At 35.8% G+C, this 18,725-nt stretch overlaps 1 protein-coding gene, 1 long non-coding RNA gene and 1 pseudogene across 2 annotated transcripts; 1 reads left to right on the forward strand and 2 right to left on the reverse strand.

The window, feature by feature from the left end:
- Positions 1-78: 78 nt before the first annotated feature.
- Positions 79-15,833, forward strand: LOC114730047 (cleavage stimulation factor subunit 77-like; annotated as a pseudogene).
- On the reverse strand, positions 8,280-9,131 carry LOC114730040 (uncharacterized). The gene is made up of 2 exons (XR_003738806.1): positions 8,803-9,131; positions 8,280-8,611 (listed from the first exon to the last, which is right to left on the reverse strand). It is a non-coding gene; the product is annotated as an uncharacterized LOC114730040 (long non-coding RNA).
- A 650-nt stretch (positions 15,834-16,483) lies between the features above and the next one.
- On the reverse strand, positions 16,484-17,713 carry LOC114730031 (uncharacterized). The gene is made up of 3 exons (XM_028917056.1): positions 17,258-17,713; positions 17,002-17,149; positions 16,484-16,921 (listed from the first exon to the last, which is right to left on the reverse strand). The coding sequence occupies exons 1-3, from the start codon at positions 17,645-17,647 to the stop codon at positions 16,695-16,697; spliced, it is 765 nt and encodes a 254-aa protein (XP_028772889.1). The 5' UTR covers positions 17,648-17,713; the 3' UTR covers positions 16,484-16,694.
- Between the last annotated feature and the right edge of the window lie 1,012 nt (positions 17,714-18,725).

The following is an 18,725-nucleotide window of genomic DNA, read 5'->3' on the forward strand; positions in this document are numbered from 1 at the left end:
TCCTTATATAAGGCACCGGCCGACTTCTCACCCAGACCGCGGTGAGGCGGGAATCCTTGTACGGTATATTTGATATAGTGTGCTTAATCAAGTCTTACCTTGAATTGGCGTATTTTAACCTTTCATGGTACTTCGCAGCGCACTGTTGCTTTTTATTAAAGCATCAATTCCGTTCTGCAGGTTATCCATAATTTCATGATTATTTTTTTTCCCCATTCCCAGGACAATACCACTGATTCTAGCAAACCAGTGGCTGACAAGTACAAATGTTGAAGCTGCGGAAATCTTGGCGAACGAGGCTCAGGTTCGACCCATTTTCAAGTCCAAATTTCGTGTTTCTAACTATGATATCACTCTCAACCCCCTGTGTGACGAAAGATTTACTCACTCGTCGTGTTCCTCTATTCAGCATTTACCAATTGCAGAGGCAACACCTATATACGAGCAACTTCTCACCTTGTTTCCGACAGCTGTGAGTGTTTTCAATTTGGTGCTTCGATTGTGTTCCTTAGCTATAGTAACGCGTGATTTTATGTATTACTAATGTTTAACAAAGTTTGTTATTGGCACAGGCCAAGTTTTGGAAGCAATATGTGAGGCACATATGGCTATAAATAATGATGATGCCACCAAACATTTTTTAGTCGATGCTTGTTAATTTGTCTTCAAATTCCTCTCTGGTATGTCGCTTCTTTAGTCTGATGAGGCCAATGGATGATGGAGTCAACCTGCTTTCCAATCACTATTACTGTGACTGGTGTCAATATGTTGTATCACTCGTTTTTGTTAATATTGTTTTGAACGTTGATATTACATATGAATATGCTGTAAATATACACTATTGGCATCTAAAATATTTGTTTTTCAATTTTCTTTCTTTGCCCCTTCACCTCTGCTCACCCTTCTCTATTCTTGGGAATTGAAAGGAATAGAAATAAATCTTACATTTCACTATGGAGATGTTGTCTTGTGAAGGGTGCTATGCTCCGAGGACTTTTCCACATACATATATTCTTTGAAACCATATAAATATAATAGCACAGTGTCTTCATGATCATTAGAGGCATTCCTAAATATCCATTCTGATTGCTTTCATTGTAACATGGATGAACGACCATCTTTTTATCTCTTTCTACTGGTATTATGTTAGTTTTACATTTCAACTTGCTTTTTTGTCTTGGCTTTGTAGGAGATGTTACATTCGTTTCATTAGAAAGGTTAATGACAAGAAAGGGGTAGAGGGTCAAGAAGAGACTAGAAAAGCTTTGATTTTATGCTCAACTACGTTGGTAAATCTTTTCCCTCAAGTACCATCCAGATTCTTATACGTCATTGCATAATATCTGTGGTTTTCTTTTTACTGATTGAGTCTGTTAGGCATCTATCTGATGGAGAGGTCAACATGAAAGAATTAAGTGATGTAAAGTGTAACTTAGTCAAGTTTCAGGGAGGGGAGTTTCAGGGAGGGGCTTCTGGGGAACTGGATGTCCTGAAGGTCACTAGCCCAGAATGTCTTGGCAGTTAGCATGTATGACATGAAGATAGAAGCAGATTATGTTTGGCTTAAGAGTGACTTCATAATTGTTTTTTGCTGATCATATTTAAATAACCTAATTTTCTTATATGTTGGTTAATTTTTTGGGCATCATTTGGTGGATCTAGCAATGGTATATTTCAGTTTTTCCCCCACTAACTCAATTAATTCCTATTATTTACTGACAGGAGCAGACATAGCATCTGGCCCCGTATGGATGGAGTACATAGCCTTTTTAAAGTCATTGCCGGTTTGTGTAGTTGCTCTCATGTTCTGTGCAAAATAGAGAATAATGGCACAATTCATTATTAATTTAATTTATTTTTATTGACTTCATTTTTAGGCTCTAAACTCTCAAGAAGAGTCGCACCGGATGACTACTGTGCGGAAAGCATACCAAAAGGCCATTGTTACTCCTACACATCACATTGAACAGCTTTGGAAGGAATATGAAAATTTTGAAAATTCCGTTAGTCGTCAGTTGGTAATGTATTGGTCTCAGATATTCATACTTTATCTGAAATTATGGCTTACTTATACCTGAAGGTGTTATTCTGTGGTATTTAGTTAAGAATATACTGAAGGCACATAGTCTGATGGTAAAGGTATTTCGCAGGCTAAAGGGTTGATATCTGAGTATCAACCAAAATATACTAGTGCCAGGGCAGTATACAGGGAGCGGAAGAAATATGTTGAGGAGATTGATTGGAATATGCTTGCTGTACCACCACTGGATCTGCCAAGGCAACTTTCTGCATCTTTGTGCGCTAATTCTCTTGAAAAGTTTTTTATCAGCCTGATTAAGCTGCCAAGAATAATGTTTTTCTGGAAAATGTGTTGTGTTAGAGGTACATATTTGTTAAATATGTTGATAAAACCAATCATGGATCTTCACTTAATTGCTTATGCTTTTTGGTTGGAGTAGTCCTTGATATGGCATAGAAGTCTCTAACGATCAAGTGTTCAAGCGTTTGATTCCTGTTGCCCCCTTCTTTCCTAATGTGTTGTGTTAGAGGACATATTTGTTAAATATATTGATAAAAGCAATCATGGATCGTGACTTAGTTGCTTATGCTTTTTGGGTGGAGTAGTCCTTGATATGGCATAGAAGTCTCTAATGATCAAGTGTTCAAGCGTTTGATTCCTGTTGCCCCCTTCTTTCCTAATGAAAATGAAGTTTTGGCTCAATATATGATGGGCTTGCGTCTATACCTAAAACCCAGTTAGACATTAGTGAAACCAATCACAGGTTTTCACTTAACAATTTATTGAACATTATGCTGTGATTCTTGACGGTATGTTTATTGAACATTATCTTGCGATTGTTTGTCATGACCAGTCGTAATTTTTTCTTTGATAGGAAGAAGGGCAGTGGATGGCATGGAAAAGACTGTTGGCTTTTGAAAAGTGAGAATTACACTGGTCTTTCTTAGTTTTATGGTTTTGTAATTCATTACTTATGCACTGTGGGGATGGGACATATAATTGATGCTGATTGTGTTTTTGCTACTTGAATTTATGTATTTGTGCATTCTTTTTTCCCCTTTCTGTTTTGGTGAAAACATGCATCTCTTGCATAAGTTGATACATCCATCAAAGATCTGGGGTGCTTAATAAGTTAATTTGGGATTTTATCACAAAAGGTATGAAAATAAAATAGGACGTAATGGTATAAAATTCCCTCTAAGTGTAGCTGACACAAAGGTAAAAAGGGAAGCAAAAAAAAAAAAAAGGTAAAACATGAGAGATTAAATATTCTATGCCTTTGTTTTGTGTACGCTAATAAAGGTTTTTTCCTCTGCTTTTTTATAATAGAGTATTTTATTTAGATGTAGAGCGAATAAAAGGTAGCATAAATTGCCTATTAAGCACAGATGACAGAAAGGGTTTTTTTTTTTTTTGGGGGGGGGATTCTGTTTTTGAGATTGGCCATTCCGGTCCCTTTGCGTAGCCAGTTAATTTACCCCCTCAAACCATCATCAGCCTTAACCCGCCAGAAAGTCAGGAATGCAACCTTAACCCTTTGAGAATGAAGAGGATCTTGCTGCTTTGCGTTATGATGTTTCCAAATATGGGTCAACATTTCATTCTTTATAGCAACTTTTTCAATATCATCTCTGTCTTGCCTTACTACTGAAGAGAGGATAAGTGAAAGGTCTATTGATTTTTCAGTTTTCTGGTTACTTTTTAATCATTGAAGTTTCCCTGGAGTAGTGCTATTGATTTTCTAAAGGGCGATTACTATTTTTAATGTTGTAGTTATGGACTTAGGACAACAATTTGGTTTATCTAAAAGATTTTTTTTAAGAAACTCACAAAGAATCATCTTACAGCTGCCAAGTTCGGCAGTCAATAGAACATATTTTTCGCAAAAAAAAAATAAAAAGGTCATTTAGAATAGCTATTAGATGAATTTCATGGCTTGCCATCTTCATTTCTCTATCTTTGTGGTAATTTATGCTGATCTATGTGACTAACATTAAGTAATTAGAAAAGTTTCTTATTAATCATTCTGCATTCCAGAGGAAATCCACAGAGAATAGATACTGTTTCCTCAAACAAGCGAATCATATTTACTTATGAGCAGGTAATATGAAATATACTTAGTTATTATTAATTTTATCCCTTCATTTTAACCCCCCCCGGGGGAATAAATTCTATCCTGATACGGTATTTTCACATGTTTCATCTGAATGTTTGTGTCTGTTGTCAGTGTATTTTGGTCTTGTTTAATAGATGTAATTATTGCCAACATAACCCCAAGTCCCTACTTTTGATACATGTAAGTCTCTAAGGATTCTAATTTGTTACTGGATGCTAAAATATACATCTTGAGTAACTTTTCAACTTCAGACTTATGTTCCTAATCTTCCGTGCATCTAAGTGTGCTAGTATAAATGGTTGGCTGCATCTCATCTAAAATCGGAATCTGTAATGGATGTGAATGATTGGGTTCCTGTCTAATGGCATCTCCTTCATTTTTGATGAAGGCTGTTTTTAATCATAATTAACCTGCACCAGTAAGAGTGAAATTTTCAAGGGTAAGTGTTACAACTGCTTACTTCGTGGGATGTTTTGGTCAGTTTTATTAAGAGAGGCCATAAGCGGAGGAGAAGACTTTCATCTCTTCGGTGTTTAGATGAAAAATGGGAATAGGAAGCCCTTGTGTATTGACTTGATGTTGGTGCTGATTGAGTAAAGAAAAAGAAGTCACCATTCCAATCTAACTCCCGAGCATGCCTAGCTTTAAGATATTTGTTTACTTTGTGTTGGCAAAATGTATTTAGTTTATCTCCTCAAAGAGAAAAGGTTGGTAAAACCGCTCTTCACAGGACATCCCCCAATCCAAGTTGGATTTGCCATAATACTTTCATGGTTTTAAGGAAGTTGTAAACATACATAGAAAGCAACTTTCCGCATTCACAGGACGTTCCCCAATCCAAGTTGGATTTGCTATAATACTTTCACGGTTTTAAGTAAGTTGTAGACATCTGCATCAAATTTTATTAAGTCCACAAGAATGATTTCTTTTGTACAGACTCTGCATTGTAATTTGTTGCAATAAATGAACAAATTTATCATGACTTTACTCATTATTGACCTAGTTTGTAGAGAACTAGTTACTTAATAGTATTTTGTCCATAGGAAGCATTTCCGTTTAACTTACAGTTAATTTATCCACTGAGAGGAAATAAAACCTCTCCCTTGTTGAGATTTGGTATTAACAACATTATTAATCATGTTTTTTGCTCTTATGATGTTTCCATTTATTTGTCCTTTTATTTATGGGATTGCTTACTGCATTTTCCTGGTATTCAGTGTCTGATGTATCTGTACCATTATCCTGATATATGGTATGATTATGCAACATGGCATGCAAAAGGTGGTTCAATAGATGCTGCAATCAAAGTTTTTCAGCGGTCACTGAAGGCTCTCCCTGGTGTGTGGTCCTTGTCTTCCATTAATTTTAGTTTCAAAATGGATTTACTATTGTCTCCATATCTCAACTTTTAATTGCAACTTTAACTTTTAGTCTTTTTTTAAAAGACTTTTGGACACGCATCCTCAAAGTCCTGCTGCAAGAATAAAACATGCTGCTTACAGTATGAAATTATATGGTTATAAAAGTGTGGATATGACTTGCAGAATCCAATTTTTTCTGATGTTCTTAAGACTGTCATTTTCTTTATCGTATTTTTCTGTACCTTGTCTTCATTTGATGTCAACTGTAGATTGTATGTTGCTTAAGGTTTTATTCCTATCCTTTGGCATTGCTCATTATTGCCTTTAATCTTCCATAAATATGGTTCACAGGGATTTTTTTTTTCTCACTTCTTTTTAGCTCCCCTCCTTTGACATTTCATTTATAAGCAGATTCAGAAATGCTACGTTATGCCTATGCAGAGCTGGAGGAATCTCGTGGTGCAATTCAGGTGTGTCAAATTGTACAACTGCTTCAATATCTGTTACCCTTTTTTCTTTTAACTTTTTTATTTTTTTAACAATTTTGCCTTTTCTGTTTGATATCAGGCTGCAAAGAAAATATATGAAAGCCTTTTAGGTGATGGTGTCAGCACAACTGCACTTGCTCATATTCAAGTATGTGAAATAGTTTGAATATATGCTTAATGCTCGTCAGAGGTGTTGGCCTGTTGGATAGTTGGGAGTTGAATATGTTAGATGCATAGATGAGGGGAGGGATAAATTTAGTGATCAACAATTTTCTTCTCACATAAGTTATGTTGGATTCTTTAAAATTCAGGTCTGATCTTTAAGTTTGCCTTATTATGTGTTTAACTATTTTAAATTGCTTGAGTGGCCCATTTGAATATCTTTCATCCACAGAAAAGTTCCTCAGCAGAAATTTCAATATTTTGTATCTAAAAGTGGGTTTACTCAGATTAGTTTAATTGATTAGATATCATTTTATTCTTTGTTAACTAAAATCTTCATTCTCGTAAGTATGTGCTGTCAAAGACAGGTCAAACATATTTCCTTCCAAAAAAAATTTAACATCTGTTTTTCATGTTGCAGTTCATTCGCTTCCTAAGAAGAACAGAAGGTGTTGAAGCAGCTCGGAAGTACTTTCTAGATGCTCGCAAATCTCCAAATTGCACTTATCATGTTTATATTGCTTATGCTATGATGACCTTTTGTCTTGATAAGGATCCAAAGGTGCCACAAATTTTTCCTTTATTTTTATGCGACAGTTACTTGAGGTCAACTCTTTTTTTTTTTGTGGGTAGGCGGTGAGTTCATATTATCTACAGAATCATGTGCCTGATGTTTATTTCTAGTCATTCTGCTGCCCAAGTTTTGCTAACAAATTTTTGCATGTCAATGCATGCTTGCTTGGATATGTAATTCTATAACTTTAGCATTTGTGTGTGTATGTTGAAAGAATGAGCAAGGAGCTGTCTGTTATTAATTTGCAATTGATGTTTCTCAAAAGTTGGTGCTGTTCTTCCCTATCATTCTGAGGCATGCTCACACTACCAACACCCTTCTTGCCCTTGTTGTGTCCTTCATGGGCTCCACTTAATGTAACATTGTTCTAATTTTTTAGCAAATGACAATGCCGAAAACATAAACTATCGGCAAATAAACTTTTGAATCACTGCATGATAATTGCTCAATTCATGCAGATGGCGCACAATGTTTTTGAAGCAGGACTAAAGCGATTCATGCATGAACCTGTTTACATTCTTGAGTGAGTTCTTCGACCAACTCAACAACCCTTTTTCTATTCCAATTTGTTGATCACCTCCGCTTATATTTTGTGGTAACTGTTTTGTTATTATTAATGTTATCATTTGAAAAGGACATCATTTAAGGACTTCCCTCTGCCATTTTCTATACTTGGGTACGGCCCTCAAGTATCCTTCCTTTTACCACCTGCAGGCATGCATTCTAGTTAGTCCATGCCTTGGTGGTAGTTGGTTTGTTTATTTGATTTCTCTTTCGTGAGTGACAGCACATGGTCAGTTCACAAGACTTTTTTTTTTTCAAGTGAGTGCTTTGTGTCGGTAATGATTTCTTTTATATGCAGATTTTTAACTAGTTAGTTATCTTTATTGTAGTAGGGTCTGTGGTAATACATTTTGCTGGTACTTGCACAAGCTTTTTTGGCCATGCGTGCTGATGTCTTAGGTGTTAAACTCTGTGGTCTCAAAATTGTTTTCTGAAATAGGAACATCACTGGTTGTTTTTGTCAACATCATGGATTCATTATACATGAGCTGGTAAATCTTGAGCTCATTATATGCAAAGTTGCTTAGAACATCCAGCAATGCTGGTGTCTGTTTATGTACTCACAAAATGGGATACCTCAAGATCCTTTGCTTCTTGTTGTTTTATGTTATTGTTGAATCTTTCTGAAAAATATATTACTACTGTTGTTCTTATTTTATGCAGTGATTGACTATCATGATTGCTTTCTTGATAATTCAGATATGCTGATTTCTTGACACGTTTGAATGATGACCAAAATATACGGGCTCTGTTTGAACGGGCTTTAAGTTCACTTCCACCTGATGAATCAGTTGAGGTATGCCTGGCACCGACTTATCTCTTGTTCTTTTGTGAAAAAAGACTTACCCACAATGTAGCAAACCAAGTATGTGCATGCTGCGTTCCCCAACCAAACACCCCCCCAAAAAAAAAAAGAAAAAGAAAAAGAAGACTTTCTCATGCACTATTAAATGCTTATGTCGTGTTTCCCCCTCACCAGAAGTAACTGTTTTTCTGGATAAACGCTGTAAAATGTTTACTCCATTCTAGGCCTGATTGCAAAGAATCTAAGATTGATGGGTAATGTGGGACCTAAAGAAAACCTATTCGTGCTGTATGATAAAATGCTCAAGTCTTATTTGCCCCCTGTGGAAATAGTTGTTTTCCTTAAGAAATACCGCTGACTGTGTACTCCATTTAATGCCTCATGCTCTGGTGCTTACCATTTCTTTGGTGAATGATTGAAGATGAAGACCTCCAAATCGTGGGATAAGGAGATTCCATTGGGGAATGTATTTGAGGTTTGATGGATGTTTTGGGGTTTTGTTAAATTACTTTTTCTAGCCACTACACCGTTAGAAAGCCCATGATACTCGCCTATCATTATGCATGAGAATAAAATTCCTGATCGTATGCTGTCATTAATTGTAATTTATTTCTGAATGATTCTAACCGGATTATTCTCACCGTCCGGACCCTATACATTGTAATCATCTCATATGGAATAATACATGGAGTGAAACATTCACAGTTTAGACATATTTGTATGACTATCTTCATTACATTGATACATGATATGACGCTGCCTGGTAGAAGGTCTTTATTGTTGACAACTTTGGTGTGAATTTAATGATCACGTATTCAAGGGTCTCTGTTGCTGGAAACCGTTCAATAGCCAAATGTATAATACTTTTGCACTTTTCTTTTTGCAATACTTATGAGCAGTATGGGATCTTGTTATTTACGAACGCATAACATTTTCCATATTGTGGTCAGTTTGACGTGTTGTTCTTTTCACTTGTAATTTATGCTATTATCTAGCTCTATATGTCTATCAGGTGTTGCTTACAGACTTCAATGTGAATGCGGTTGTTAAATATTTCTATCTGCAGGTCTGGAAAAAGTTCACCCAGTTTGAACAAACTTACGGGGACCTTGCTAGCATGTTGAAGGTGAGCACATTAGTTTTTGGATGCATATATGTATCATATCACAATTAGGCTTATCAAATTTCTACTTTCCCACATAGTTTTGTTTTTTTCCTTGTGTGAAGTTGTATCCACTTTGTTTGGGGTTTGTTTGTCGAACATCCACTACTAGGATATGTTATGACGTTGGAAAGAAAGGGCTGAAGTTCATCTGAAGCCGATTTTTTTTTAACCAAGTCCAATGGCCTTAGACTTCCTTCTTGTAAACTAAATCCATGTATTCAAAGCAAAGTTTTCCCCTAGATATTCCGCAATAATAGTTGGAAACAAGATCTTGTGCAATGACAAGAAAATGTAAACTAGTCATGAAATTTAAACCAGTCACTATTCTCTTTGATTTACTTAGATATTTTGTTATTGCCTTCGTTATCTAATACCCTGCTATTGGAGGCTGTGTAGCTCTCTATGAAAAAGTATCTTGACATCAATATTATGGCAGGTTGAGCAAAGAAGAAAAGAAGCACTTTCTGGAACAGGTGAAGATGGAACATCGGCATTAGAGAGCTCTCTGCAGGATGTTATATCACGGTATAGTTTCATGGAGCTTTGGCCATGCTCCTCAAAGGATCTTGATCATTTAGCTCGCGAGGAGGTACTAGTTTTTGTTCTTTTTGTTTTTTTTTCCTGGTGTCTGGCTCCTAAACGTGTTTTGTTTCCTCGTAGAAGTTGAATTGTATTGTGGAGTCTATTGTGTCTCATTAGCATCCGTTGTTGAGCATCCATGAAACTCATTTTATATTTCCCTGAATTCTCCCAAGTGAAAGAAAACAGAAAAATCCATGGCATCAACAATAGCAATTTCGCTTCTAACTACAATCAGTGATTCTGGAATAAGGTCATACTTGGTATTTTACCAATTTTTTGAAAGAAAGTTTGGACATATTTACTTTTAATGGGTAATTCCCCCCCTTTATGTGATTTAATTGGGGTGGCATCAACCTTTTGACTAAATTAACGAAGATGTTTCAAGTTTGTTCCTGGAGGTAGTCGGAATTTAATTAGATTTTTGTTTATGAGTAGTTTTTTAACTACTTTTTTGGGCATACAAAGACTGCTTTCGTACATCCCTTTGCAGTTTTACTATCGAAATGTTGGATTTAATCAATGTTACAAATCTACTGTATATTGTTAGAATAAGGGTTGCTTAGATTAGCTTGGTTTATTCCAGTGAAATAGAAGAGTTCTTGTATGAGCCGTGCCAGCAAGTTTGCCTATAGAACCCCATAAAATGGTCAAAGAAGGTAAACTACATAAAAATAGGCGATAAAAAGAAAGCCAAAGGACAGCAGACCAAGAGGCTGAGAATCTGGAGCTAAATCTTTAATGACAGTAATTGTCTGCAGATTTGATGTGATCATCATAATGACCAACATCTACAATTATTCCTGACTCGATGCAGGAAATTCAATAATGAAATATATGGCCATCCGGATTTAGAAATAATGTTGGTCATATCATGATAAAGATGAAGCTTGATTCTTATAATACTAGTATCATTTAGGTATTTCCAATACTGGTTAAAGTGCCTTTTTACTCTTATTTTTCAGACAAATCTGCTTTTGACGAACAGTAACTCGTGAAAAAGGTGTCTATAGACAAGATGATGTTTAGATTGCTGAGAATCATTCCTTCTCATGTTTGTTGGCTGTATTTTTGTCTGTACATTGTCCTGTGTAGTAATTCACTGTTCATGTCTACCTCTTTAGTGGCTTTCAAAAAATATCAATAAGAAAGTGGAGAAGTCCCTTCTGCCTAATGGAACCAGCCTCTTAGGTACGAATCTTATATTTTATTTACACGATTAACTTCTCATTATGCCTTCTTATGTGGTAAATGGTGGCACTGTTCGTGCAGACAAGGTGTCTACGGGCATAACAAACATTTCAGCAATGTCAACAAAGGTTGTTTATCCTGATACTTCAAAGATGGTGATTTATGATCCCACGCTTAACCCTGGTATGCTTCCCATGCTGTTTGAAATTTGAATAACAATTACTGATACCGATGTTTTAACTTGTGTTTGACAATACATTCTCCTTTCTCACTACCTACCTTTTTCACACGTTATTTATATTAGATAGTTGATTTAACCTTTCAATTTCTCTTTTTTATTATTGATATCTTTTATTTTCTTTCCTACTATATCATAATATCCAGAGAGAGTTTGCATGTAAACATATTATTAATTAAAATAACAAAGTTTGAATTCGAATTCAAAAATGAAAAATAAAATCTTACTATACTAATTAAGGTAAAGATATTGATTGTCAATAAACATATAAGTGATTATTGAAAAAGGATGGTATATGTAATTAATAGATTGAAATATGTTCTATTAATCCTTATCTTCAAATTGTTATATTCTTTATGTCCTAGGATGTCCAAAAAAAAAATTGAAAGAGGAATAGAAACAGGACAGCACCAGTATTTGAAAAGCCATGATTCTGAGAATAAATACTTAAATACTTTTGATACCATACGTAATATTCCGACACTACTTCTCTCTTTTCTTTTGTCTTGATGTCATCTGATATTCTATTGTCCGCTTGAAAGTACAGTATCAAGACATGAAAACACGAAACTTGATCTTGCCTTTCTTGTATGTGTGAAGTTACATAGCTTAGATGCGTCATACGGGCTGCTGAATTACGCATCAAGTTTGTACTGTATATAAAGTATAAAAGAATAGGAGGTGGAAGGACAGGGGAATTACATATAAACACATGATAGTTACATCAGTTCACCAAATATTGTTATTGAAGTGCATGATGATTATATTTCCAATTCATAGAGAGAAATGATATAGTTGCATTGTGCTCAACCTTGTTACCTTACTGAATACTCCTGAACTTCTTACTCCCGCTTCATGTTATTTATATGTTTTAGAATAAGGGGGAGGATCATTCTGCTATGTTTTAGTGTGTGGAGTTTTCACGGGATGCATTCTTTAGAATTTATATACAGGCTTAACTTTTAGGTATAATGGTGGAAATTCAAGCGAAAATTATTGAAATTGGGTATACCGTTATAGCCTTCCTGGTTATGATAGCTCCCCCTCAGTTCAACACATCTGAAGTGCTTCTTAATGCGCATGAGTCGCCAGTTTTCCACAAGACATTGCTAAACTAAATGCATTTGTAAATATTTCTGAGGATTGAACTTCTATGTTTAGTATAGGAGTCACACATTGTGACTCGTGAGCTCCTAAACTTTCCCTTGCTGTTTTTGTCACATGCAATAATGGCATGTTGATGGACCTGTAGCTTTCAGGCCCCGAATGGTAAAGGGTTATGGCAAGAGATTAAAGACAAAAGGAGTACAAGGAGCTGTGGTTGCATTTTTGGTTAGCATGGGGGCCAAAGGAAGAAAGAAGGAATTGAGTGATGTAAGGGGGTGAACTGAAAAGAAAAAAAGAAGGGGGGGGGGTTGGGGAAAGAGGTCTAGAAAGGAGGGTTTGAGGTCTAGAGGGGTTAAGGAAGAATTTAGCTGATGTGTGAAAAGAGAGGTCCTAGCTTATCAAAAGCTCGGGGAGTGTTTTATTTCCTTTCTAGCTTCCCTAATTTTGCTTAAGTCGTGGGTCCAAATTCTCATTTATTCCTTTGAATGTGATAGGATTGTATCTTATATTATATCAAGTCAGTAGAAGAAGAGCATTTAAGTGTCTTTTTTTTTTTGGCTTTCGCACCTAGTATCCAAGTCAACAACCCCACAAGAAATTACAAACCAAATTAATCCGAATTGAGACATGGTAAGAACCATTAAGGTTAGCACCCCTAGTCCTCAGGGTGCTACGTGCCCAAGGGTTGGTTGAGTTGGACCTACCCCAGCCGATCCAACCCTGCGGGTTAGTGTTTAACTGTCATTCTAGTTCCACCATATGTACTACAAAGGGGGGGGGGAAGGCTTTACTTGAAGCTAAGTACTAGATAAAAGGGATTACCATTACATGCATTCTTTCAAATTTCAAGGTTCAGGAGAGGTGAGTCTTTGGTAGTTGCTTTACACTGGTTGATTGATGGCAAGAATGCGATTGCTTGTTAATTTTCCTAGCACAACGGAACCTGGAATTTCTGTTTCATCTATGACGTTGTCTCATTGGATGACTACAATAACAGGTGCAGGGACAAACGCTTTAGATGAAATTCTCAAAGCTACACCACCTGCTTTAACAGCATTTTTATCAAATCTTCCCAATGTTGAGGGTAATTTTCTAAACTCCGTGACTTGTGATATAAATTCAGCATTTACTCAATAATGATCCTTTGTTTTGTAAACAACTGGCTTAAAAACAAAGCCGAAATGAATTTTGGTTTTGTTGGTGAATGACCCTATTTTGTTTGGTTCTCTTTTCTCTTCCTCTTCTTTTCTTTGGCAATTGTTTGTTTTATCCCCCCCCCCTCCCCCACTGTCTTCTTCTCTACAATTATTGTGCCAAGCTTGAAGAAGGCAACCATATTTGTGATTATTCGTGACCACAAAAACCTGAAAGTCCACAATTTTTGTTGCCTATGATATTTGGAAGACTTTTGGATTCCTGAGAAATTTGATGGATCAGGGAATTGATGAATTCAAAACAAACTTTTTTATTTACTGGACTACTAGGACCAAACTTCTTGTTTGACCGTGTTCACGTGTTCACGTGGATTATCTTGATCGCCATGTACTGAAATGTGTTATTAAAATGACAGGTCCAACACCGAATGTCGATATTGTGTTATCAATTTGCTTGCAGAGTGACTTACCAACAGCACAAAGTGGGAAGATAGGGACGCCAGCACAATTGCCAACAGGTCCCGCACGTTCTACAAGTGAAATTTCTGGTTCAAGCAAGTCACACCACATGCCAAGTGCCTCATCTTTTAAACCAACTGGCAGAAGACAACATGGAAAGAGGAAGGAATTAGACAGTATGTGCATCATCCACGCTGACCAAACTTATTGCCATTTTTTCATGCAGTTTTACTCTAGAATATTCTGCATAAATCTCATCCTTGATACCTCTTAAGGTATTTCCGCCATATAAAATCATATTTTGGCGTGGTCAAATATTTAACTGGAGGGCCAACCAATGATTCGTTCCTCAGTCATGTTCGTTATTGAGGAAGGAACTTCTATATCTACCGCTTTGCTTTACTGGCAAGTATGTACTCCTCCGGTCTTTAATATATGACTTAATTGTTAAGTTAATTTTGGTTTCAAATATAAGATATATTTCTCATATTTATCAAGTAAATGGGGGAGGAAGGATATTAAGAAAGATAATTATGGTGTTTTAGAAACAAACATGTCATATTTTCTATAATTAACTAACTTACCTAACTTTCTTAATCTAATCAAATTAAATAGGTCTTTTATTAAGACCGGAGGAGTATTATTTTTACTTCACATTCTATTTCAAAGCAGAGTTGGCATTTTAGTTGTCAAATCTTGTTATTTACGACTCATCAATTTTTAATTATTAGGTAACGGAGATTCCCAAAATGGAATATCATTTACTTTACTATGGCTTATGATTTAATTTATACTTGAACGGTCTCTTTACATGAGGATTTGCATTGGGTGCTCATCAAAACTGATGAGCACCCAATGCTCATTAGATTTGGACCGTCCAGATCTGATGTGGACGGTCCAGATTTAATTTTAATTTTAATTTTTTTAAAAAATATTTTTTTTTCTATTTTTAAATAATTATTTAAAAATATTAAATCTAGACTGTCCGGATTAGATCGGGATGGCCTAGATTGCTTATCAGGTGATGAGCACTGAATGCGGACGCATTTATATGGAGCCGCATTTGCACTTGGAGATTCATTTCTGTCTGATGCGTTATGTGTATACTTATGTCCTCAATAATGGAGATTATTAATCGCTTTTTTTAATATGATCCTGCTCATTATCTGTGCAGCCTATACTTGGGTTTTCTTGTTTCTTTTACTTCAAAGGTTCATTTTCCCTTGATGAAGATTTTTAATAATATAAATTTCCAGGACAAGAGGATGATGATACTGCAACCGTCCAAAGCCAACCGCTTCCTCAAGATGCTTTTCGCATACGACAGTTTCATAAAGCTAGAGCCAGCAGCACTTCACAAACTGGATCAGTCTCGTACGGAAGTGCATTTTCTGGTGATTTGTCTGGTAGCACGGGGTGAAACTTCTTGAAAAGAAAGAAACTTATCCTGGAAAGAGAAGACATGTGTTTTTAAATTGTCAATTGTCAGTTAATCAAAAAAGAAAAAAGAAATTACTAATTTTGGAGATCAAAGGTTTTGCTGCTTCCGTGTCAGGAGGAAAATTGTCGACATATGATATAAAGATCATCGCTATGTTTGGTTTATTTAAGAGTTAAGTGGGAGAGGAAGGAGGGGTTTTAATGTTCCCTCATTTGGTAAAGAAGAGGGTGAAGGGGGGAATGGTTGTACTCCTTTATATAAGTGGGGAAAAGCAAACTCATGCTTACTAAATTAAAAGTGGACATTCTCAACTGGGTTGTAAGTTGATCTTTTCCCCTAAAACGTTCTTGATATTATATATTTACTCCTGTTAAATGAAAAGTAAAATAGGAAGAATGTCTTTGATGCACGTTATAAATGGTAGTCCTTTTTTTTTAGTCATATGATATCAAGAAATCCTTTTAAAATTTGATTTTCAGGTTCTCTTATTTCCATTTAATCGATAACTTAAGCTGTTTACCCCCCATTTATATGAATGATTAATGACGTATACATAAGCTGTTTCTCTTCTCTTCTGTATGGAAATAATTGATGTATACAATTGTAATATAAATAATTGAATTGTTCATGGTATTACGTTCTCTAGCTAATTTTAAAAGCGTGTGAAAATTAAAAAAAAAGAAGCGTGTATTATATATTCTTTTACAAAATATGCGAATATGAATCGGCTCACTCGCCAAGCTCACAGCGAGCAAACAGACGGGGCAAGAAAATCCGGGGGAACGAATCATATTGTCACGTTTCAAGACAGCGCTGAGTTGTTATTATCATAAATAGGAAATAAGCTTGTACAATATCAGTACGACTTTGTTGAGAAGCTAATCCCATTTGCCACCCTATTGCTTGCCAGATTCTAAACCCAGTTTGGAGCCGCTGTAAAATTGAATCCACGTAGATAGACTTCTACGTCAGTATCAAAATTTCTAAGATTTCTAATATCGTCCTCTTTCCTAGCTAGTTTTGGAATCCAGAATCATGCTTTCGAGCAAACACATGATATCATGAATTATATTATGAATACCATAATTCAAAGGAAATTTTTTTAATTGTACATTAATATTGGTTCTATTCTTCTCTGGTTTATCACATCTACACTGTTGAGCACAGAGGCCATTGATATAACATGCAACTAAGTTTAAACTCACCAATTAATTTCAATGATCTACAATCGATGGCGAGGTTTATTTTGTTTTTTCTTTTCAACTATTTTTTATCGATAACCATAGGCCACAAGATGTTCTGTGGCGGCCTTAATTTTGGGAAGCTTTACCCTTGGTGGTTCAGTGGCAGCATGAGAGCCTGGTGGATAGAACACAATGTACACTGAGGCATCATTACCAAGTTCTAGATCATACACACGTTGTCCTGCACCATATTCCCCTAGAAGTTGGTAAGATCTTTCTGATTGATCCATTGCCACACACATATCATCACCGCCTGCTCAAATTACACAAAACATCACATAACTTTTCATTAAACCTGAACATGTCAAAGCTTTTTAGAGTGAAGCGACTCACAAGCAGCTAGTTCTATCTGTGTCTGGTATATAAAATCCAGAACTGCAGAAATGTCTTTCTCAAACTCATGAAACGGCCCAGTTTGAAACTCCATCTTTCTCAGCTTACAAAGCCCCTCTCCCAACTGCATCATTGCTCCTCTGTGGTTCTAACCAGCCAATTCACGCACAATTCTCAAATCAAAACACAACCCAAATTCTTAAATCAAAGGAAAATGAAAAAAGAAATGGAATATCTCATGGGCAATGTCAAAAACCTGGTTGAAGAGGTGATGAAATCCTACAGCACATTGCAGAATACCATGAATCAGAGTTCTGGTAGGGTCTTCAGCTTCGTGCCATAGAACCTCGAGATAGTCATGGCACTTGTAGTAATCTCTGCCATTGAATAGAGCCACTGCTTCATCAAAGTTGTGATCTTCAGCGTCCTCCTCTTCATCATCTTCATCATCTTCATCTATGAAATACCTGTAAGAAACAGAAAAGAGCTTGGAGTTTCTGCTTCTGTGGTTCAGTCGCAGCCTAAATGGAGTCAGTGCGTTGAAAGATTTTGAAGAAAAAGAAATGGGGTTGTCAAGAGAAGGAAGAAGAAATGGAAGACAGCGTTGGGAGGAGTAGACATGGGAAATGGAGGGAAGAAGAGCCATAGATGATGATTGGGATGAGATCTTTCTTTGTCTGGGCCATATTTTCTTTTTTCTGTTTGTGTGGTGGTGGTGGAAATTCGTGGCAAGTAGGAAAGTCCCGTGCTTTTGCTCCTCCCTCTACACTACAAGATTTATTCTTGTACGACTCTTTCTCCGTTTGGTTAGATTTTATCATACATTATTCCATGATATTTCTTCGTACAAATTTGAAACAAAGGGTGAACTATAAAAGTTCATCATTTTGAACAAATGGGTATGTTCTGTCGGTTTTCGTACGGAACCGTTGGATAACTGTTCCGACAGTGCTTTCACTTCACTCACCCTTTATTTATTTGTTCGCATGCAGGAAGATATCTAAATTCAATTTTTTTCTTTTTTGGGGGGGGGGGGGTTAAAGCTTTAAATTCAAATTTGATGATTAAAAGAAACACATATTTCAGAACAGTTCCGATAATTTATCAATTTGTGCACTTTTTATGTACTTTAGTTTTTCTTTATAAGAAATAGATGAATATACAACATTTATCATTTTTAAGGAAATGATACTCGTTCCCAATATCATGTTATATGCCATCAGAAAAGTGATAATACAATACAATATCTTATACAGTGAGCAAAAACATGATATAATAATATCTCATATAGCGTTACATCAACAGCGGCATACTATTCAAGATTTAAAGCTTTATATCATGTCGGCTCATATCTAAGCAAATCTTATACCATTAGATCTTATATTTTACAGTGAGCCAGCAGCCCTGAAATTTAACACGTTAAAAGTTAAAATCAAGCTGTAATTCAAAAATAAAACATATTTCCTTGGGGGTGTGTGTGTGTGAAGACATTTATCAAAAAGCAACTAAAATATTTCTCCCAAGACTAATAACCAATAAGGCAATGACTTCCTGTTACTTAGACATAATTATACATAAGAATTGTACAGGTCTTTAATTAAAAATTATGCCCAACAACTAGTTAGCTAAACCAATAAAATAAGAGCAACACTAGAATCATAAATTTATGCTTCACGTGGATAAAGGAGGAAAAATAAGCAAGAACTATTTCCCTGTATGATTTA

This window comes from Neltuma alba, unplaced genomic scaffold, assembly GCF_004799145.2.
Source record: "Neltuma alba isolate B1F8T4 unplaced genomic scaffold, ASM479914v2 tig00002498_pilon, whole genome shotgun sequence".
NCBI classification, from domain to species: Eukaryota; Viridiplantae; Streptophyta; class Magnoliopsida; order Fabales; family Fabaceae; genus Neltuma; species Neltuma alba.

What these genes read in the sequence shown, in the direction of transcription:
- LOC114730031 (XM_028917056.1), bottom strand. Translation starts at nt 17,647, where the DNA reads ATGGCTCTTCTTCCCTCCATTTCCCATGTCTACTCCTCCCAACGCTGT. An exon ending in TTCATCACCTCTTCAACCAG is followed by an intron (nt 17,150 to 17,257) that starts GTTTTTGACATT and finishes TTGGCTGGTTAG; the next exon opens with AACCACAGAGGAGCAATGAT. An exon ending in ACAGATAGAACTAGCTGCTT is followed by an intron (nt 16,922 to 17,001) that starts GTGAGTCGCTTC and finishes TAATTTGAGCAG; the next exon opens with GCGGTGATGATATGTGTGTG.